This window comes from Mycteria americana, chromosome 23, assembly GCF_035582795.1.
Source record: "Mycteria americana isolate JAX WOST 10 ecotype Jacksonville Zoo and Gardens chromosome 23, USCA_MyAme_1.0, whole genome shotgun sequence".
In the NCBI taxonomy this organism is placed as follows: Eukaryota; Metazoa; Chordata; class Aves; order Ciconiiformes; family Ciconiidae; genus Mycteria; species Mycteria americana.
In genome coordinates this window covers 7,166,743-7,187,010 of record NC_134387.1, presented here as the reverse complement: position 1 = coordinate 7,187,010, position 20,268 = coordinate 7,166,743, and the positions used below count along the sequence as shown (strand labels likewise).

The following is a 20,268-nucleotide window of genomic DNA, read 5'->3' as shown; positions in this document are numbered from 1 at the left end:
CCGAGGCACAGTCCCCCAGCCCTCTGCCCATCCCCGCAAGTACAGGCAGGCAGGGATCTCCAGCTTGGTCCTTGGGGCACTGTTGCTCCTCAGTCTCAGCAGCCTGGGCAGTCCCCCACCCGCTCTGGGGGAGCGTTGTCTCCCTGTCCATCCTGGGGGACCTGCTCATGCTCCGCTTATGCCACCAGATGGTGACAGCTCATGGTCACTCCTGCGCTGAGCCCCGATGCGCTGCTGAGGCCAGGGATGCAGCCAAATCCTTGAGCCTCCCAGGAGCAGGGGATGGTTTTCCCCATTTTCTGCCATTTGCAAACACCTTTACTTATAAAGGCCCAAGACCTTGTGTCCCGTTGATGCAGTCAAGCAGAAAACTATCCCCAAGGGACAGCGGCAGCAGAGGTATGAGCCCGTCCCCTTTCCATCACGAGGGTGCAATCCCGTAAGGTCCGTTTCAGGGCCAACATTAATAAGTCTGGGACAAAAGCCCAGCGGGAGGCACGGCCGCTCTGGAGGAGAGCGGGGTCGGGAGCCGCCGTGCAGGGCAGCTCCCCCAGCTCGTGCGGGTGCCCAGCCGGAGCCCCAGCAGCCTTGCTGGCAGGGCAACCTCCCGCACAAAGTGGCCTGGCTCCCGGCTGTTGGGCAATGAGGGGAGAGGAAAGCAGGGTGGGGGGTGAGCGGCTGCCCGGGCCCCCCCAGAGGTGCATGGGGTGAGTTGTGCTTGTGGGGGGCTGGGGTCACCTCTGCTGCCCTGCTGTCGTCAAAGCTCTCCCCCTGTTCAGCTTGCTGGGCGAATAGCATCCCGGCAGGTGTGGTACCTTCCCCCTTCTCCCTGTCCACACATCTGTCGTCCTGGAAAGAAAATATTCAGTGGGTCTTGGCATGGCAAGCTGAACAGTTGCCCGAACCAGCAAGAGGCTGCTCCTGAAGATGGATGCCCAGCATTTGGTTCAAATATAGCTCTGGTGATTGACAGGGCTAATTCAGCCTGTCCTCTTCCCTGTTATAACTTAATCACTTACACATTGCCTCGCACAGGTCTTTCACTGCCAGCCGGAGATGTCTTCATTCTGGGATGCCCTGACTTGGAGCCTGACTCAGGGCTGCTCCCGTACTCGTGGCTCCTGCACGGAGGCTGAGCCGCCCTGCACCATCTGTGCTACCCTGGCTTTGGGGGAGCTTGCCCGAGCTGCACAAACGGGGGCTCTGCGGGGTGGGCTCCCACGGGGGAGAGTACAGAAGACAGGCTGGGTTCGCCGGCCTGGCAATATCTCACCTTGCCCTCTGGCTCGGGGACCCAGCGTGGTCCCAGCTGAGACTGAGCAGAAGGCACGTGTGCTGCTGTGCACGTAGAGAGTTTTTGGGGTGCTCTGCGTTCGAGCTGCTGCGTTCCTGCTCCAAACCTCGGTGAAAGGTTGCCCGATGGTCACAGCTGGGAAGGGGCAGGGACTGCAGCAGAGGTGGCTCCTGGATGGCTCCCGGGGAGCATTTGGGTCTGGCAACCCTTTAAAAATCTGCTCCCAGCAAGTGGGGTCCGCGGGGCCTTGCTTTGCAGCAGGGCGAGGCTGGGGGCTCCGGGCTGCCCAAGCGCTGCCCGCGGGCTCTGCCCGTGGGCTGGGGGCTCTGCCCGTGGGCTGGGGGCGGGCAGGGACAACGGCGGGGTGCGGGCGGTGCCTTCGCCCCTGCCTGCGCCACGGGGCCGCGGCTTCCCCGGTGGGACCGGGAGCGCGGAGGCGGGCATCCCGCCGCGGCACGGCCAGCGCCTGCTACGCGCGGCCCGGGCTGCTTTCGGGGCGACGACGGCCCGCACAACCCAGCGGGGACCCCCGGGACCCCGCTGGCGGGAGGCTGCCGGGAGCGCAGCCCGGGGGGGGCGGCCCGGCGGCGACTACAAGCCCCATCAGGCCGCTGAGAAGGAGGAGGAGGAGGAGGAGGGTGGGAGGAAGGCAGGCGGGGGAGGAGCCGGGAGGAGGCGGCGGGGCGGTGCGGGAGCTGCTCAGTCCGGCGGCGGCGGGCGCACGGTGGGGACGCGGCGGCGCGGGCAGCGGCAACGGCAGCGGCGGCCGTCGGGGCGGCCGCGCCTCCGGGAGCGCCTCCCGCCGCCACCTCGGGGTCGGGGCCGGCCCCGCCATGGGGCGGCCGCTGTGAGCGCGGCGGCGGCGGGGCTGCGCCTCTCGCCCCGGCCGGGGCTCCCCTCCATTGTTCCCGGGAGCGGCGGGCACCGCGCCGCCGCCGCCGCCCGCGGGGCTCCGGTGAGTACGGCCGCCGCGCTCCGGCCGGGGCTGCCCGGCACCGGCACCGGGACCGGCTCCGCGGAGGGGAGGGGAGCGGGACCGCGGGGCATCGCTTTGTGCTCCGCGCGGCTGGCGGCGGGGGCCCGATCCGGGACCTGCGGCCACCCCGGTCCCGCGGGGATCCGCCGCGGCCGGAGCCCCGCCGTGCGCCCGTCGCCCGTGCCGGCTTGACGGCGGCCCCGGCTGGCGGGCACCGGGGGAGCTCCGGTTCGCGGGCGCCGGGGGGTTGTGGGCGCTGGAGGCTTGCGGACACCGGGGGGGCCCCGTTTGCGGACGCTGGGGGTTTGCGGGTCCGGCGTGCGTGTGCCGGGGGCCCCGGTTTGCAGCCGCTCCGCGGCCGGAGCCGCTGGGCGGGCGGCAGTTTTGAAACGCGGCGGGTCCGAGCCCGTCCTCCGGGCCGAGCCGAGCCTGGAAACCGCCCCGCAGCCCCGGCCCCGCGGCGGGCTGGGGCCCGAGAGCCCGCCCGGTGCGGGGCAGCCCGGCCGGGGGGGCTGGGGGTTGCTTCCCGCCTTGCTGCCCGGCCCCTGTGCCCTAAAGTTGCTCCGCGGGAGCCCCGCGGCTTCCAGAAGAGGATGGAACAGGAGCTGGCTTCGGTTTTGTTTAAGATTCGGGGTCCTGGGGCGTTGCGGTGGTCACGGAGGACGGAGGTGCTCGGAATAACGCGCTCCTAGAGTTTGTGCTTCCCTTTGTGTTTGCGAGCTGCCCGCGGGGAGGTGGGGGGCTGCCCGAGCCCCTTCATCCAAACTCTGGGAATCGCTCTCGTTTGTACATGGCGAACGCGCAGGGAGCGCGGCGCGGCGGCCGACGAGGCGTGCGGTATCCAGTTATCTGCTGGGCCGATGCCCGCAGCCCTCGGCACCGGGGTGGGTTTTGGGTGGCATTTTTGGTTGTGGCGTTTGTGATTTTTGCTGTTGGGGCCGTGAGCCGCGGTCGCAGCCAGCTGGCCTGGTGCGAGGAAGGAGCAGAGCGTGTCCGTGTTCAGGTTACACCGAGGAGCAGCGAAGCCGCCTCGCGGTTCCTTCTCTGCCCGGATTGTTGAGTTACTGCCCCGTGTCTTGAGTGTCACGGCTGGCTGGTGCAGCTTCCTTCCCGTCAATGTTTAAACCTTAACAGTGTGGTTCGCCCAACTGCTTGCATTAATAAAACAGACGGGCTCGGAGGCTGCTGGTCTGCCAGGGTCCCAGCCAGAGTGAAATTGGGATTTGCGTTCAGGCGGAGGCGGTGATTTGCTCTGGCTGGAGATCTCTGGGTGCTGACCAGCTGGATGCGAGCGTGCGTGCAGAGGAGTGGGGCGCGGGGGGCAGCCACCCTGCCCGGCCCCGGGGATGCTGCAGGAGCGCGGCCCCCGCAGACCGCTCTGGCTAGCAGCCATTTTCCCCACACAGGAGCACTTCCTCCCTTAATCTCTGTGGTGGCTGGCATGCACTGTTGCCTTTTCGTTGTGTTGCTCGGAGAGGATTAAAATAAATAGTCCCTGCTCTGGCGGGGCGAAGGCAGGAGCAGCGCCGTTGCAAAAGCAGCCCGCGTGTGCATCCGTCGGCTCCGGGCTTTGCTGCGCACGATGTGCCTGCCGTGGGAGCGCTGCCTGCCCCAGCCGTGCTGGGAGGGAGCCCGAGTTGCTTTCAGGTGTGAACTGGAGCTCCCTGTTTATTTATCTACCTAAAAATGTAATCTGAACCAGGAGCTGTGTTGCCTCCAGCCCCGGCTGGTTTCCCCCTGATGCTCCGGCCCCCCAAGCCCTGGCTGCTAGAAGGGGCCGCTCGACTGGGGCTGGGACGCAGATGCTCGTCCCATCCCGGCAATTCAGCTTTCTCCCCCGTTGGGGACCTTCTGGGCACGAAGGCAAATGCGAACAGTTGGGGTTATGTGTGCTGGAGAAGTGTGCGTCCTTCCCCTCCCAGCAGCTTTCCTTGGGGGAGCTGAATGCAGCGAAAGCCCCATTCCAGCTCTTTCCCCGGCTGGATAACAGGCCTCGGCCCCTTCCAGGGGATGGCAGGCTGCGGTTGTGTCCCTGGACCAGTTCGCTGCCAGTGTGTTCTCTGGCAGCAAACTGGTCCAGCAGTCAGTGGTACCAGCCCAGTGAAGATTTTTGGGTGCCAGTGGATACCATGCAGGTCTGAAAATCAAGTCCTCAGGCAGGGTTCCCTGAGTTTGAGGATGCTTCTAAAACTGAACTGGTTTTACAGAGATCCGTGGGTGAGGCCGGGCCTTTCCCCATCCCTCCTGCCCCACGTGCCAGGCTCCCCTGCCGCTGGATGCCCACGGCGTGCAGTGAACTCGGTGCTTAGAGCTACCCCCGGCAGCTGTAAGGCCTCGCGGCAGGCTGCAGCGCGTACGGCCGGGAAGGGTTAACGCAGAGTGTGTGCTGCACAGTTGGATATTTATTTTTCCAAGCATGCGTCTGCTTTAAGCATTATAATTTTTCTCTATAGTTACATTTGCAGTTGTGTTTGCTTTTTATTTCAGCAAATACTTGGTTCCTGACCTGAGCTGGGGCAAGGAGCGCTGGGCGAGGGAAAGGCTTTTCTCTGCGTCGCCCACGAATTTTGCCTTTGGCGTGCCCTTCTTCCCCAAGGGCACCTGGAGGGCTGCTTGTGTTGAGCCTCAGAGAAAAATTGAGTCTCCTTTCTGTATTTTGGAGCTGGAGGGCATCTGTGCCAGGCAAGGTCTCCCGCTGGCAGTCACCACCTCTCCACCCCAAGGGACGCGCGGCCCCGAGCTGGGTGCGGCCCCCCACCGCGGGCTCCTGAAGCCTTGCAGATCTGGGAGCCGAGCTCAGACTCTTCTCCCCGTTGAATTTGGCCTTGCCCTGTTGTTTTTCTGCCTGCTGCGTTACACGCTGGTTGCTGGCGCCGAGGCACCCCGGCACTCGCCCGCCTCTGGGACGCTCTGACGTGGTGGATGCTGCTCGGGCCAGCTCTGCTCCGATGGGGAAGCGGCGGCTGTGCGAGCGGGGGCCAAGCTGCCCCGGTCCAGAGCCACCCCAGCCCCACCGAGCCGACCGGCGGCGGCTACAGCCCGGTCACAGCTGGCAGCGCGAGCGCACGCAGCCTGCTCCCGGGGATCAGATCGGGGGCTCCCCTGCGGGACAGCACGGCGTCGTGACAAGCCCCAGGCTGAGCCCCCCGGGTGCCCCAGCCCAGCACCCTGCTCCGGCACCGGCTTCTGCTTTCGGCACCTTGGGTGCATTCCTGGGGATGAGCCACGGGACAGGAAGGGGCTTCCCCGCTACACTCAGCTAAGAAACTTTCGGCACAGGCTGCTGCCCGAGCGTGGAAGGTCCCATTTTGTGCCGCGTCCCTGGGACAGCTCAGCCTGGTGACTCACAGCGTGGGAGAGGCGAGAGGCGAAAGTGCAGCCCTCGGGGTCCCCGGGGACAACAGGGGAGACAGGTTGCACGAGGCTCCTTCTTGTGAATGCACGGGCGTGCAAAGGCTGCGTGACAGCATCTTCCCGGGCGCGCGGGTGTGCGGGGAGCTTGTGCCCCTGGGAGGGTGCACGGGTGGGCACAGGGGTGTCCTGTCGCTGCTCCGAAATAGCTCCGTGGGTGTAATGGCCAGTTGTAATTGCAGCCTCGGAGGCAGGTCTCCGAGCGGCAGTTAGCCCTGGCTCCACTCTTACTGCTTCCATTTTTAGTTGTTTGAGTCCACCCCCGAGCAGTAAATTGCAGTGTGCCGGGGCCGCGGGGACGGTGCCCGACAGGAGCCGGAGACCCACCCTGCTCGAGCTGCCATCTTCCCGAGCAAACGGTTTCCTGTTGGGATTTATATAAAAGCTGTATAAACGCGGAGAAGAGCCATGCCGATGTTTGCACAGGTAGGAGCGCTCTCCCCGCTTCCTTGCCGAGCGGGCGCAGAGGAGCCCCGGGGGGCAGGGGCAGGTGCCGTGGGGCTCCGGGGCTCCCTTTTCCCCTGGGAGGGAGGGAAGGGTCCGCGCTGCCCCTTCCCTTCAGCATCCACTCCTCTCTGAACACCAGGATTTCCTAGGGTGCTGCTGAGCCTGTCCGGGGGAGCAGGCAGGATGCTTGGTTTGACCCCCGTGTGCAGGATGCGTCCCCGTCCTCGCACGTCTGCCTTCTAGCAAAGCCGTAGCTGCTGCCACCTCCCGTTCTGCCCCGGGGAGCCGAGCGTCGGTCGTGCGCTCCCTCTGGATCTTGGCTCCCGTCCCTGCCTCCCTCTCCCTCCCAGTGACTCTCCCAGATGCGGGGCAGCTCTTTGCTGCCGAGTGATCCGTACGCCATGGAAATATGCTGCTGTCGAGTCCCTGAATCAGCTGGAAGGCGCCCGCTCCGAGTGTATCTGGAGAAGGGCTTTGCTGTGTGCCGAGCCAGCACTGACTCATTTTTCAGGAACTGCTGCTTCTGGAGGCTCTGCACTCCCCTCCCTCCATCCCTCCCTCCCCTCGGCGCGGGGCCGGCTCGGGAGGCCCACGCAGACGCTCCGCATTAGGGCATGTTCCGGGGAGCATGTGCTGTCAATAAACAAAACCACTTAGAGACAGAAAATAATTTCCAGAAATACCGAAGACTTTTTTTTTTTTTTTTTTTCCATGAAGAATTCCACCTCCCCCTTCCAAACCCTGATAAATTGTTAACATTCAATAACTATTTTAAAGCGCGCTGCCTGGCGCCTGGTAGCGCCGGCGCTTGGAGATAACGCCAGTGTTTGCTGGGTGCCACTTTTCCCTGCCCGACTGCTTGTGTCAATACTTCGGGTCCCAAACGCTCCTGCGCCGGCCAGAGCCAGAGCAGTTGGGGCAGGGAGGAGGCAGCCGGAGCCCCCAAACCTGCACCCCAGCTGGGTTTCCTTGGGTTCAGGGGGGTCTGAGCCCCCCGGGCAGTACCCACTGTTAAACGGGAGCCCTTTGGGGCTGGCGCTGGCGGCCGCTCAGCCCATCCCTGGGAAAAAGCCGGTGCTTCGGGCAAGAGGAGCGAAGGATCTCGCTCCCTCGCTGGAACGGGAGAGGTGGTGGCCGGAGCTCCGACGAACCGAGTGCGTGGGGAGGATGAGTAGCGGCTTATTACTCACTACGATTATTACTCACTGTTTTTAACAGCGCATGCTTTAGACAGACGCCTTATGGCAAAAGGAAGCGCTTGTTCACGCGGCAGGTTGGGAACGGCTTGGCACGGGGCTTTAGGGAGCACGGGTCGGTCGGGAAAGGGGCGAGCTCAGGATACTCGGCAAGGGCTACGGGGCACGGAGGTACGGCTGCGCCCCGGGGAGGAGCCTGGAGGAGGGTTTTGGGGATGGTATCATCCTGTCCACACCCTGGTCCTTGCAGTTCTCCCGGAGCATCCGCTGCCAGCGGCACCCTGGCCAGACCAGCACGGCCGTGCTCGGGTTGCGCAATTAACTGGGCAGGGATCTCTTCGGCAAAGCCCAGTGGGACAATTAACGACCGCCAGTGTCAGGACCTCCATCCCGGGCTTCTGCCGAGTCGCAGATGTGTCGCGGGGGTGGAGCACGGGGGTTTGCTCGCATCCACGCTGCTGGGAAGAGTTGGCCAGGGGCGGCTGGGCTCGGGCTTTGGCTCCAGCATCCCCCTCAAACGTGTTTTGGCAGAGCTCCACGCTCCTAGCGTGGCGGCAAGGAGGGACGGTCAGAGGGAAGGAGGGATGAGGGCCGTGGAGGGCACGTCCCCGGGGCACCCTGAGCCGGGATCGGGCTCCGCTGGGTCTTCCTGTGCCAGAACCCAGCTCTGATGCTTCCCTGCGCGGAGCGGTCCCCTGGCAGGGGAAGGGGACGGCGACCTGAGAGAACGGGTGGGCTGGAGAGCCCGGCCTGAGAGCTGGCAGGGACGAGAGCGAATTGCAGCACTGGCTGTGGAAGCCGGGGGATTTCTCCCCAAACGGCCGCTCCGAAAACAGCTGTCGGTGGAAAGAGATCTGCCGCACGCGGGAGCGAGTCGCCGGCTAACCCCTTCAGCTCCGGGAAGGCGTTTCCGTAGGGGGTGGCTGGGTGCATGCCCTATAGATCCTATAGGGGATGGAGGGAGCTGGGGTTTGCAGCAGGATCTGCTTCGCCGGGGGTGCACGGTGACATGGACAGCGTCAGATTTTGGTCTGGATATGTGGGATTTGCCGCAGCAGAGCCTTGGGTCAGCCGCGGCGGAGCAAGGTGCTGCTGGTCCTGGAGCGCCCGGGAGCCCTGGGCTGGGTCCCGGCGCTGCCTGGGGCGTTTGGGGCAGAAGATGTGGAAACAAGGGAGAGAGGCCGGAGGGCGTTTGCCTGCGGGTGTGCTCTGTTGGGCCCTTTCAGAGCCCAACAGAAACACCTCTGCTGTCCCACAGAACTTGTCAAGATTTTGAGATTATTTTTCATCTGAGCAAAGTTAGAGAAAATGAAGATGTTTCTGGGAGCTGCTACACCGTAATGATGCAGCTTGGGCCAAGGGGTTTTTTGTTTCAAAAATTTTGTGGCATTTTGATCTGTATGGGAGTTCGTCTTTTCAGCACAAAACTAAGTGCAGGAAGAGGAGAGCAGAAATCTCCCTTTCTTTTGAAAATTTGAAAATTTCTCCCACCGTTCTGGGAGATTTAGCTGCATTCAATTCTGCTCCGCCAGCAGTTTTACTCTCGACACATCAGCGCTTTTATGCAGGAAAACATAACCCTGCCAGTCAGCGCTGGGTCGCTTCAGGTTGTGGAGGGGTCCGCGGGGACCTGCCACCACGAGTCTGGGGACATCTCGCTGTCGGGGCTGGACGCTCGAAGAGCATCGCCTGCGATGGCGAGCACGTCCCGCCCGCGGGGCTGTGCTGCGCGCGGCGGGGGCTGGACGGTGGGATGCGGGGGTGCGTCTCGCCCTGACTCTGCTTTCCTCGTTCGCAGCTCGGAGGGGCTGACGGCCCGGCGGAGACCCCCCCCGCGCCCGCCCGGGGCCAGCCCGGGGCCCCCATGGAGTGGGAGTTGCGGAGCCCAGTCGCCGAGCAGTAGCCGCAGCAGTGGGATGTTTACCTGGCGGTGCCTCATCCTTTGGGCTGTGCTGGTCACAGCCGCGCTCTCAGCTGCCAGGCCGGCCCCCACCCTGCCCGACCAAGGTAAGACGAGCAAACCGCCGCGGCCGCACCGGGGAGCACGCCCGGCTCCCTCGTCCTTTGCGTTTCTCCTCGGGTGATAAGGTAGCTGGTCTCCCTTGCGGAAGAGGCAGAGGCTGGCGCGAGGTCCAGCCCCGGGGGCTGCGGCGGCGGCGCGGGCGCGTCCCTCGGCAGCAGCACGGTGCTGTGCGGCCGCCCGGGAGCTGCCGGCTGGTGCCAGTGGGGACGTGGCGCGTGTTGTCTGCTGAGAGCGATTTGCGTGGGCGCAGAAAGTGCGTGCGCGGTTCCAGCATCGCCCGTGGACGTTTTAAACCTGGAGGGAAATTGTGGCAAAACGCGACGTTGTTGGTTTGGAGAAGGATACGAAGCCCTGGGGGCTGTCTCCCCGGCGGGGGGGGTCATTGCGTGTCACGGCACTTGCTTCCCTGCGACGATTCGCAGCCCGAGACCTGTGTGAAGCTTTCTGCCACCCCTGCTTGACCCTGGGGTGATCCTGGGCTCAGCAGGTGGGGACGAGCATTTGGGTGCAGGGTGCCGGTGCAGGCTTTGCCAGCTGGCAGCGCGTGGGATGAACGCACCCTGCGGAGACCCCCGGGATGCTCCAGCGTTGCTCCCGGCCGGGGAATGCCCGTGGGGCTGGGTTCAAAGCCGGGGCTGGCTCAGGCGGTTCCTGCAGCCCCGATCTCTGCGCCGCTGCGAGGCATCGCCGGGGCTGGAGAGCACAGCCCCAGACGAGGGCATCCCCCTCGCTTTTCATCGCTGCTTTCCCCTAAAAGCCTTGCAAGGGCTTGTGGCCCACGATGCGCAGGCTGGGGGTTTGCTCCTGCTGCAGCCCGGCAAAGCTCCGGGGCCCGGTGGCACGGCGAGGGGCAGCGGGTGGGCTGCGTGGGTCACCTGGCCCTGGAGACCGCTGGCCCCGGCAGAACGCGCCGCTCTAGCATTTCAAAGCCTTGGCCTTCCCCTCGGTGAGGCAGAGAATAAACAGACCAGGCAGCGCCGCGCGGGACTTCTGACTTGCTGCCTTTTGGTTTTAATTACCCAAGAATGTCTGGTCTGTGGGGTACTGCTTTTCTTTTTAAGGCTCTCTCCCCCTTCCCTCTTCCTCCCACCAAAACCCCGAGAGGCTGACTGCTGGTGCTGCCGGCGTGGGCACGGTGCTGCGTGGCACCCCGGTGAACAGCCATGCTCCCCGTGCCTGCGGTCCCTTCACAGCTCAGGGCTTGGGACAGGGCGGGAGCGGGCACCAGCGAGCAAACCGTGCTGCGGCTGGGGTCCCCGCGCCGGCCCCGGCGGGGACGACTGGGTGATCCCGGCTGGAAGCGTGCCACGATGCTGTGGCTGGCGGGCCGGGGCCGGTGCCTCTGGTCTGAGCAGCAGGTACCCTGGTCGCAGATGCGTGCCGTGAGATAGCTGGAGCCGTGCGTGGTCCCTGGGGAGCTGCAGGCTCCAGAGAGGAGCCCGGGCAGAGCATCGCTCGCGGGGACCATCTCCGAGATTTTTCCATTGGCACGCGTACTCCCACCTCCGTAAATAACACGGTTGACAGCGGTATGTTTTTCTCAGGAGATTGCTCTTCCTGGAAGAGGTTTCCTGGTGGCGTTTGGGGTAAAGATGGCTCTCGTGCTGCCGGGAGAGCGGTGCTGGCGGCCCCGGCTGTCGCGTTGGGAAAGCTGTCGGGGTGTTGAGGCTGAGGGCTAATTTGAGCAAAGGTGGGTTTTGGGGTGCTTAAGGAGCCCTGCAGCCCCCGGAGGGTTTGGGGAGTGCTGTCAGGCGGCGGCGGTGGAGGAGAGGCTGGGGAGGAGGGAGCTGGTTCCTCGCCAGCCTCATGCCAGGGCTAACAATAACCTCTGGAAACATTTCCCGACAGGGTTCTCACCAGGACGGCCCAATTAGTGCCACAGCAGGAGCCCGGCTGGGGCAGAGTCCGTCCCTTGGCTCCGGAGCTGGCTGGTGGGAACAAAATGTTCCCAGCAGGACGTGCGGGATGGGAAGAGCCGGCCCCGGGCCAGGACCTGCGGCCGTGCCGCCGGCACCTTGCAGGTCACCTGCCAGGGTGGGCTCCGGGTCCAGCCCCGGGGGAGTTTGGGGTCCCGCGGGGTGTGCGTGGGGGCTCGGCTCCCGTCCGTCGGGCATCGTGTCCCCGGGCCAGGCTCGCTGTCCTTCTGCCACATTGCCGCTGGCTCACGAGCATCGCCCGCGCCGGCCGGGGAGCAGCGGTGGCCGCGCTCAGGTCCCCTCCGCGGTGGAGGCAGCAGCTTTCCCGGACTTTGTTCTGGATGTTTATGGGGTTTCAGTTTACTCCCGGTTCTGAGGCAGCTAAGCTCCCTTCTCGGGGAGCGAGTAATCCCCCGCGCCCGGCCAGCGGCCCCTGCCTCGCTGCAGAGGAGGATTTTCGATTCCTGGCCCGCCTCTCCTCGTGGCGTGGGGAGGGGGCTTGGGAACTCTGCCTTTGTCAGGGGCTCGCTCCTGTTACTCAAAAATCTGCAGCAAATAAAATATTAATGGGCACTTACTGCATTTTATAGTTACCTAAATTTGGAGGTGGTAAAAACCCCCTAGTTAAGGGGAAAAGCCAAGAAATTTCCATGAGCAACCTCCGTCGCCCTCCCTCACAAAGCCAGTCTTTGTCTTCAGGTTAAATAGAAACCTGCAGAAAATTGCCGAGGGGATTTTTTTTTTTTTTTCCCCCCCCTCTCTCCTTGTCTGCTATTGTCCTCGCTGCTGTTCAGGCATTTCCACCGCTGGGGTCTGCCTCATCCCTGCCCGGGGGTGCTGGGGGTGCAAAGCAGCCGAGCAGGTTTTTGTGGGGAGCCAGGCACTGCTGCGTCCCGGGGCGGGGAGGGGGTCCTGCCCTGGGCAGCTCGTGCTGGGGCACGCTGAGCCCCCACGCCGCCCTGGTGCAGCAGATACTTTCCCGGGGGATGCCTCTGCCCTCCGGATCGGGGGGGGGGGCTGGGGGTGGTAGAGGAGACCGGGGCTGCAGCCCCCTGCCAGAGGCTCCGGGCCCCCGTTGGGGCGGGGGGCTGCCCCATTTCCCGGTGCCGCCGTCCGCCCAGCTGGCCGCAGGCTTAACCTCCCCCCGGCCCCATCTGCGGGGCCAGCGGGGGCCCTGGCTCCCGGGGAGCGGGGCTTTGTTGTGCCCGGCTCGTCCGGGGGGTCTTGATCCGGACCCAACAGGAGCCAAATGTCCGGGGCTGGGAGAGTGCTCAGCCCGGGCAGCTCTGGGGACTCTGTGAGCGTGGGGCTGGGCTGCCTCCTCCGCCGCCGCTCCCCAAAACTCGCTCAGTGCTGGCAAGAACGTTGCACGTCAGCCCGGGGCTGTAATCTGTGCCCCCCGCTCCCAGCAGCAGAGATGTTTGGGGCTGTTTGGCACAGCTGTAGCCTGGGACACGCTGTCACCAGCCACAGCATCCCCCGCGATGGCACGGCGAGGGTCCTTGGCTTGTCCCCGCTGCTCCCCGGGTGGACTGCTGGCCCTCAGCTTTGTCCCCCCCTCCCCATTTCCCTGCTGTCCACCCCCCCCCCCCCCTTGTTTTTGCACCTCTCGGCGTCTCCCCACCCCTTGTCCCAGGGGATCAGGTTTGGAGCAGCCAACCGGAGCCCTACAAGCAGCTTAGAGATCCCCTGCCAAGCCGTGAAGCCTCCTGCGCTTTTGCTGTCGATGGCAGCAGCCCAGGATCGTTCCCAGAGCTCGGGGGGGCCCAGCAGCCCCCACCCGCGCCTCCGAGACCTCCTCTCCCCCAGACCCCGATTGCTGCAGCCGCTCTGTCCCCAGCTCCCCGGGGCATCGCTGTGTCCTCTGAGGCATCACGCTGCTGGCCTTCCCCTCCCAGCCTGTCGAGCAGGCATTGTTCCCTGCCTCCCGCCTTTCCACTCGGATGCTGTCACTCCGGCCCTTAATTGAGGAGGAAAAAAAGAAATATGAGTCTTTGGGAAAAGCAGCAGCGCTCTGCCGGAGCCTGGGCTGCAGAGCTGCCCCACGGCGAGCGGAGCTACGCCGGGGGGTGCAAGGGGGTGTCCGTGTGTCTGGGGGCTGGCCGGCTGTCGAGCCCCGCCATGTGCAGCAGCCCGGGGCTGCTCAGGAGAGATGTGGGGAGAGGAACGCAAACTCTGGCTGCGCCGGCAGTGAGCCGGGGCCCAGGCAAAGCCAGCGGTTACTGCGAAACGCCATAGGTACGAGTGCAGATTGGGGTGTTCGCTTGTGCCCCCCAGGATGGGCAGGACCCCCGGCTGTCCCACGCCTGCGGGGAGCCGATGGGTGAGCGTCTGTGCCCGGGCTGCTGCCCCCGAGGGCTCCTCTCCGCTGCAGAGCTCTGAGCGTGGCCGGGGGTGTCCCGGGGGGGAGAAGGGTGGATTTATTCTGACAGCTTTGCAAACTACCAACACGCCTGTTAATTAAGTGCTGCTTCATTTGACGTGCAGGCTAGGAAGAGCAGGAGTGCCCGGAGCAGTACATAAATCCCCCTCTCCCTGCCGGAGGAAGCATCCGGGGACCGGAGGGTGAGAAGCAGCCCGCTGCCTCCCGGGCTGGCTTGCTCAGGAGGAGCCGGTGGTGCCTTGAGCCCCCCAAGGAGGAGCCGGTGGTGCCTTGAGGCCCCCAGGGAAGAGCCGGTGGTACCTTGAGCCCCCCCAGGGGAGAGCTGGTGGTGCCTTGAGCCCCCCCAAGGAGGAGCTGGTGGTGCCTTGAGCCCCCCAGGGAAGAGCCGGTGGTGCCTTGAGCCCCCCAGGGAAGAGCCGTGGGTGCCTTGAGCCCCCCAAGGAGGAGCCGTGGGTGCCTTGAGCCCCCCAGGAGGAGCCGGTGGTGCCTTGAGCCCCCCAGGAAGAGCGGTGGGTGCCTTGAGCCCCCCAAGGAGGAGCCGTGGGTGCCTTGAGCCCCCCAAGGAGGAGCCGTGGGTGCCTTGAGCCCCCCAGGAAGAGCGGTGGGTGCCTTGAGCCCCCCAAGGAGGAGCCGGTGGTGCCTTGAGCCCCCCAGGAAGAGCGGTGGGTGCCTTGAGCCCCCCAAGGAGGAGCCGTGGGTGCCTTGAGCCCCCCAGGAAGAGCGGTGGGTGCCTTGAGCCCCCCAAGGAGGAGCCGTGGGTGCCTTGAGCCCCCCAGGAAGAGCGGTGGGTGCCTTGAGCCCCCCAAGGAGGAGCCGTGGGTGCCTTGAGCCCCCCAGGAAGAGCGGTGGGTGCCTTGAGCCCCCCAAGGAGGAGCCGGTGGTGCCTTGAGCCCCCCAGGAAGAGCGGTGGGTGCCTTGAGCCCCCCAAGGAGGAGCCGTGGGTGCCTTGAGCCCCCCAGGAAGAGCGGTGGGTGCCTTGAGCCCCTGCTGCTTGCCTGCTGGCCTCTCCCTGCTGCAGCCTTTCCCCGGGGAAGGGGAGCCAGGGGTGTGCGTCGCCCCGGGAGCAGCCGGGGTGCAGGGATGCTGCTGGGAGCATCCCCCCCTCGGGGCATCCCCGGGCTGTTGGGGGGGCAGCAGGGCGAGGAGCTTTTTAAATAAGAAAGAAGCCAATCCCTGCGTCCCGGTAAGCGCTTCCTGTTGGGATTAGCGGGGCTGCCGGGCATGTGTGCGCTTTTTCTTCAGGAAATACCTTCGGAAAGCCCTGCTGGGGTCTCCAGGGCAACCGGCGGCCGCGGCCCCGCGCCCCCCGCCCGCATTGTCCCCGCGCCGCTTTGTTGGCCGCTTTATTGCCATCGCCGTCGCCGGCACAGCCCACGGCTCCCGCCGCTCTGGGGGGCTGCACGCCGGGCTCCTCCGCCGTGTGCGTGCACGGGCCCGGGGGCCACGGGCTGCACGGAGAGCGGGGGGTGAAGGTTGATCTGTGCCGCTCCTCTCCCCGGGGCTGCTGCCCTGTGTCCCTGTCCCCTGCCATCCCCGTCGGGGGCCAGCCCTGGGGGAGCCGGTGACAGTTATATGCACTTGGTGACACTCTCCATCTGGCCAGCGCTCGCCAGGCTTGGCTCCGCTTTCGGTTCCATTTCAAAGCTGGAATAAAGTAATAAAACCACCGTGGGCTGCTCTGGCCGTCGGAGCATGCATCTACTTTTGGGCTCGTTTGAAAGCGGCGGCACAGTCTGCCAGGGCTGGAGTGGCCCCTCGCCTCGCCCAGGACCACGGGCTGTAAGCACTCCTGTCCCCGCTGCACCGGGGTGGGACGGGGCTCTGCCCTGCGGGATCCAGACTGGGAAGCTGGTGCTCCCTCCCCGGCCTTGAAGAGTTTAAGTTAAAAAAGGAACAGCAGATAGCTTGGATGTGCCAGATCTAATGCGTGTTTTGCTGCTTTCTGCAGGCAGGCGAGCAGCAGGCACTGCTGGTATTTTGTTTGCTCTCCTCCTCCCCATCGCCCTGTTTTGCTCAAAGGGAGCTGTAAACACCCCTGCAGCCACGCAGCTCCCGGCCGGTCCCGCCGCAGCCCGGCTCTGCTGCAGCCTGGCCGGGGAGAGGGATCCCGCCCGCCCCGGGGATTGCCCGGCGCCGACCGACCTTTGTGCGATGCCGGGAGCATCCAGACCCTCACCGTGCAGCGCGAGGGCAGGCAGGGCCCGGGGAGGAGAGCCAAGAGTTTGTCTGGCTGATTAAACTTTTGCTAACGTGGCCTGCCCGGGGCTCGCTCGTGCCCCGGTGGGAGCAGCCGGTGGGGCTGGCGGCTCTGCAGAGGGGCTGCACCTGGTGCCTTGGTTTAGGTTACAGAAAAGCAGAACATGAGAAAGAGACGTTTCGGGCTGATGGAGTCCAGCGATCAAACGGGCTCACCCTGATTAACGTACGCGGAGGGCGCGCCGGTAACACGGCTCACGCCGCCGGCCGCTCCCAGGCAAGGGGCGGCGCGGGACTGCGCGGCTCCTGGTGCGCCGGCCGCAATCCCTGGTCTTACAGGGAGGCTGCATTTCCAAGGGGACTTCTGTGCGTCAGCTGCCGTGCGAGCCGGGCTGCCCCAGTGCCGGCAGGGCCGTCCCGGCGGCCGCGGCACTGTCTGCCTGCCAAGGCCGCCCCGCAGCAGCATCGGCCAAGCCCACGCGCTGGCCCGGCCCCGCTCCCGCCCGCAGGGTGAGCTAACCTGGACATGCTCATTAGCCTGTGAATTCGTTTTCAGGCCGTTCCCACCATGCCGTGTTTTCCGCCTTATCCCTGAGTGCCAGAGATGTGCTTTGGGTTACCAAAGGGCAGGATCCTGCCTTGCCCTCTGCCTCCCCTCTCCCGTCCATCACACCCGCCGCCTGCCCGGTCATGCTGTTAATGCAAAACAGCCTGACTCGGAGGGGCTGGGGGAGGGGGCCGCTGCCTTTGAAAGGCGACGTGGCCACACGCCGGCGGACCCCCGGCCCCCGCCTGCCCGGGCTCCTCGGCGCAGCCGAGCCCACGATTCGATGGCCTGAAGGAGCGGTGGCACTTGCCCCGGGTGCCGGGGCCCCGGGCGATGCTGCGCCCATGGGAAGGGACCTGCCTGAGCCTGGGACGCTGCCTCCCCGAGCCCTGGCATCGTCCTGGGGTGGCTTGAAGTCTTCCCTCCCTCCAAAGACCTTTTTCTACCCCCAGGCCAGCTCCTCCCCGGTCTGCAGGTCCGGCTGAGAGGTGTTTGCGGAGCATGGGGCTGGCAGGACCTTCCCTCCCTGCGCCAGCACGGGCAGGTTTTGCTGCAGACCCCTCTGGGCGAGCTGATGGGCAGGAGCCCGTGGCGGTCCCTAAAGCAGGCTGGGTGAGGGGGTGACCTGCACGAGCTCTTGGAGCGCGGCGCTGTTTTGCTGGCTGGAACTGATCCTGGCCCCGCATGGGTTCAGCTGCACCGTGGTGGGACCCCGCAGCAGCACCCACCGCGCCTCGGCACCGCGGCCGTGGGACGCCGGACCCCGGACCTGCGCGTGGCTCCTCGTGTGCCAGCGAGTGGGTGGCCGGGGACAGGTGACGGGGACGTCAGGGGACGTTTGTGGGTGGTGGGGGTCCTCGGCAGCTCCAGCCACCTTCTGCAGGTTGTTCTGTTCGATAAGGAATAAGTTTGTCGGTGCGTGGGGAGGGGCAGACCTGAGCGTGGGGGGGGTGGCGGGAGCGAGATAAGGGTTGCAGATATGGCTGTGGGTGCAGCTCCGCGTTTCGTGTTGGTTTGGGATTTCGCGGCTGTTTATCGCTCGCTGACCTTGCTCTGTTTGAGAAGGGAATCGGGACGGACAGGGGGACGTTGTGTTACCGAGTCCCGTGGTGTTCAGACAGACGGCGACGGGACATCACTGCTGCATTGTGCGCGTTGGAAGATGCCTGTGACTAATCACTTGAAACACAAATCAGAGCTACTAGAAGTGCCCGTCCTGCGAGGCTGCGAGGGAAAACCAGGGGGAAAACAGGATTGCAAAAGCAAGACCCTTCCCCCACCACCTAAGGGACTCCCACCAGTCTCCACCTTCCACGTTAAAATGCTTTGTAACCTCTTACTGATGGATCTGCAGCCCTGGCTTTTGGTCTTCTAGCAGCTGAGGACAGTGAATTCTCCTCCAGCACACTGTTTTCCTTCAAGTGCTAAGCAAAAGAAAAAGGAGAAACTCTCGAGCTGCTCGTAGATGTTTTCCCCATGAAGCTTCTCATCAGTACGAGGAGAAGAAAAGCGGCCAGAAAGCGAAGTGCAGATCGCGGTGCGGTAAAGGAGAGTTTCTGGAGAGCTGAGCTTTCATTTCTGGCAGCACGGAGCCGCTGGTGGGTCCCGGGGGGAGCGGTGCCTCGCTGACGGCCCCGGCCCTGCGCTGCTTGCTGCCAGCCTGCGCTCCCTGCCTGCGCTGGCTCGGCTCGGGGATGTTTGACCAGGAGGGTTCAGTGCCGGCAGAGACCCTGTGCCGGCTTTCGGCAGCGGATGGGCCCAGGACGAGCTGCTCCGCGGCTGCTCGGGGGTGCGTGCAGGGGCGGGGAAGAGGTTGTGCCTGTCTGGCTCGGTGGGCACCAAGAGGTGAAGGTGATACCGCGTGTTAGTCCTGCGGTGAGACGGCCCCTCCGACGCGCGCTCGCGTGCCGTGGGCGTTCATAATTAGCTGCTCTCTTGCGAATTGCCCCGCTCCTCGCCGGGGGCTGCGCGGGTCCCAAGGGAGAGCTGCGGCTTTGCGCTTGCCCCCGCGGGCAGAGGCCGCGTGCCCGCCGAGCACCTCGGTCCTTGGGGGCACAGCCCTCGAGCTGCGGATCAGCTGAAGGTTGAACGTTTCCAGGCCGTTTCTGCTGGGCTGCCTGCACAGGATTTGTTGGGATTTCCCAGCCCCCGCTCCGGACCCCTCCGATACAGAGCAGTCGCACTGCGGAGACCTTCGGCCGTGCCCCCGCGGCACCGTCGGCTCTTGCCCTCGGCCCGCCCGAAGCTGCCCTGCCACCGGCCCAGAGGCGCAGCGGAAACGCGGTGCTTCCTTCCAGGACGCTGCCGAGCAGCGCCGGCCTCCGAGAGCAGCAGCGCCGTGGGCCCCTTCGTGCAGCTTCCGCAGCGGCGCTCAGACCCGGAGCCGTGCGTGCCAGCCCGTGGTGCTCGTTCCTGGGGCGACGCTCACGCTGCATCTGCCCCGCGCCGTCACAGGGAGCCTCGGCGCCCGCAGAGCTGCGACAGCCTGGACCCTTCCTCGGGCCACGACGTTTGAAGAGATGGTTTGAAACCCAGTCGTCTGCACCAAGCCGCGGAGCGGGAGAGCCGCTCGCACGCCACTACAGAGGGTGGGGGGCAGCGCTTGAGGACGGAGCCGTGCCTGCACTGCCAGGGCCAGGAGAGACCAGATCACGTAGCAGCGGGATGGAGAGAAAGGATCTTTGTGCTGCTCACACAAATGTCGCATCGGGGAGCAGCTGCAGCTCTCCCTGCCCGGGGTCGCTGCGAACGGGAATGCCGCGGCCGGCACCTGTTTTGCCGGAGCTCCCCTGGGCTGACCTTTCCCAGCGATGCCGCTCTCGCAGACCCTCGCTCCCCTGCCTGCTGTCCTGGCGCAGCCCCCTCCTCCCCCTGGCCTTCCTGCCCCTGCCTTGGAGCTCTCTAACCGGGGCAAGGCACGGGGACCCTGGTCCGCTTCGCTGGCTGCCCGCTCGTGGCGGGGGGGATCCCGGGACCCCTGCGCAGTGGCAGAGCCGAGCAGGGATTTGGGATGCTCCTGGGAGAGGCCGGATCCTGCCCAAGCAACCGGCGCTGCCTGGGATGTCTCAAGTTGCCCGTTTCTCCCCCATTTCAAAGCCCCCGCCGTGGCGCGCTCCCTCTGGGCCGAGCGGCGCGCTTAGTAAGAGCCCGAGGGGTGCGTGGGTGCTTTCGAACTCCCCGGCCGCCGAGCGGGTCCTGCCGCAGGGGTGAAGTGCTTGGTGCTGCTTGGGGTGCTCGCAGCCTCTGCCTCCGCCTCCCTCCGCTCTGCAGCCGTCCCCGCCGCCGGCTCCCCTCCCCGGGCTCAGCGGGCAGCTGGTCCTCGCTGCCACCGCGGGAGCATCCCAGCAGCGCATGTTGCCTCATTAACACCGAGCCGCGGCAGCAGCAGCAGCAGCATGGTTTCCTTTGGTCTCTATTTCTTTTCTCCCCTTTTTTTTTTTTTTTCTTCTTCTCTCTCCTAACTCCTCCAGTTCTGCCCAAAGCAAAAATCGAAGTGGAGTCCTACTCGGCCCACCCCGGTGACCTCCTCCAGCTGCGCTGCCGGCTGAGGGATGACGTCCAGAGCATCAACTGGGTGCGCGACGGCGTCCAGCTGGCCGAGAACAACCGGACGCGCATTACCGGGGAGGAGGTAGAGGTCAGGGACGCGGTGCCCGAGGACTCAGGGCTCTATGCCTGCATGACCAACAGCCCCTCGGGAAGCGAGACCACCTACTTCTCCGTGAACGTCTCAGGTTCGTAGTGGCCCCAGGCACGCAGGGAAGGGGCAGCCCCGGGGCCGGGCTGCGGAGCGAGGAGCAGGCTGTCTCTGCACGCCTTTGCATGCTCGCTGGCACGTGCGCCGGCCACGCGCGGATCTGTCCGGCTGCGCGGTGAGTT

General features: G+C 65.4%; 1 protein-coding gene across 9 annotated transcripts in view; it reads left to right on the top strand.

Annotated features, from left to right (window-relative positions):
* Positions 1-1,993: 1,993 nt before the first annotated feature.
* The window catches only part of FGFR1 (fibroblast growth factor receptor 1), a 30,111-nt gene continuing 11,836 nt past the window's right edge, over positions 1,994-20,268 (top strand). For 2 of the 9 annotated variants that reach the window (XM_075523847.1, XM_075523846.1), the window contains exons 1-3: positions 7,385-7,401; positions 9,123-9,331; positions 19,860-20,123. In XM_075523847.1, coding sequence (XP_075379962.1) covers positions 9,241-9,331; positions 19,860-20,123 — 355 coding nt within the window. In that variant the 5' untranslated portion in view covers positions 7,385-7,401; positions 9,123-9,240. Of the gene's footprint in view, positions 2,250-7,382; positions 7,402-9,122; positions 9,332-19,859; positions 20,124-20,268 lie in introns of those variants that run through there. The other 7 variants (XM_075523851.1, XM_075523850.1, XM_075523852.1 and 4 more) reach the window with 6 other exon arrangements.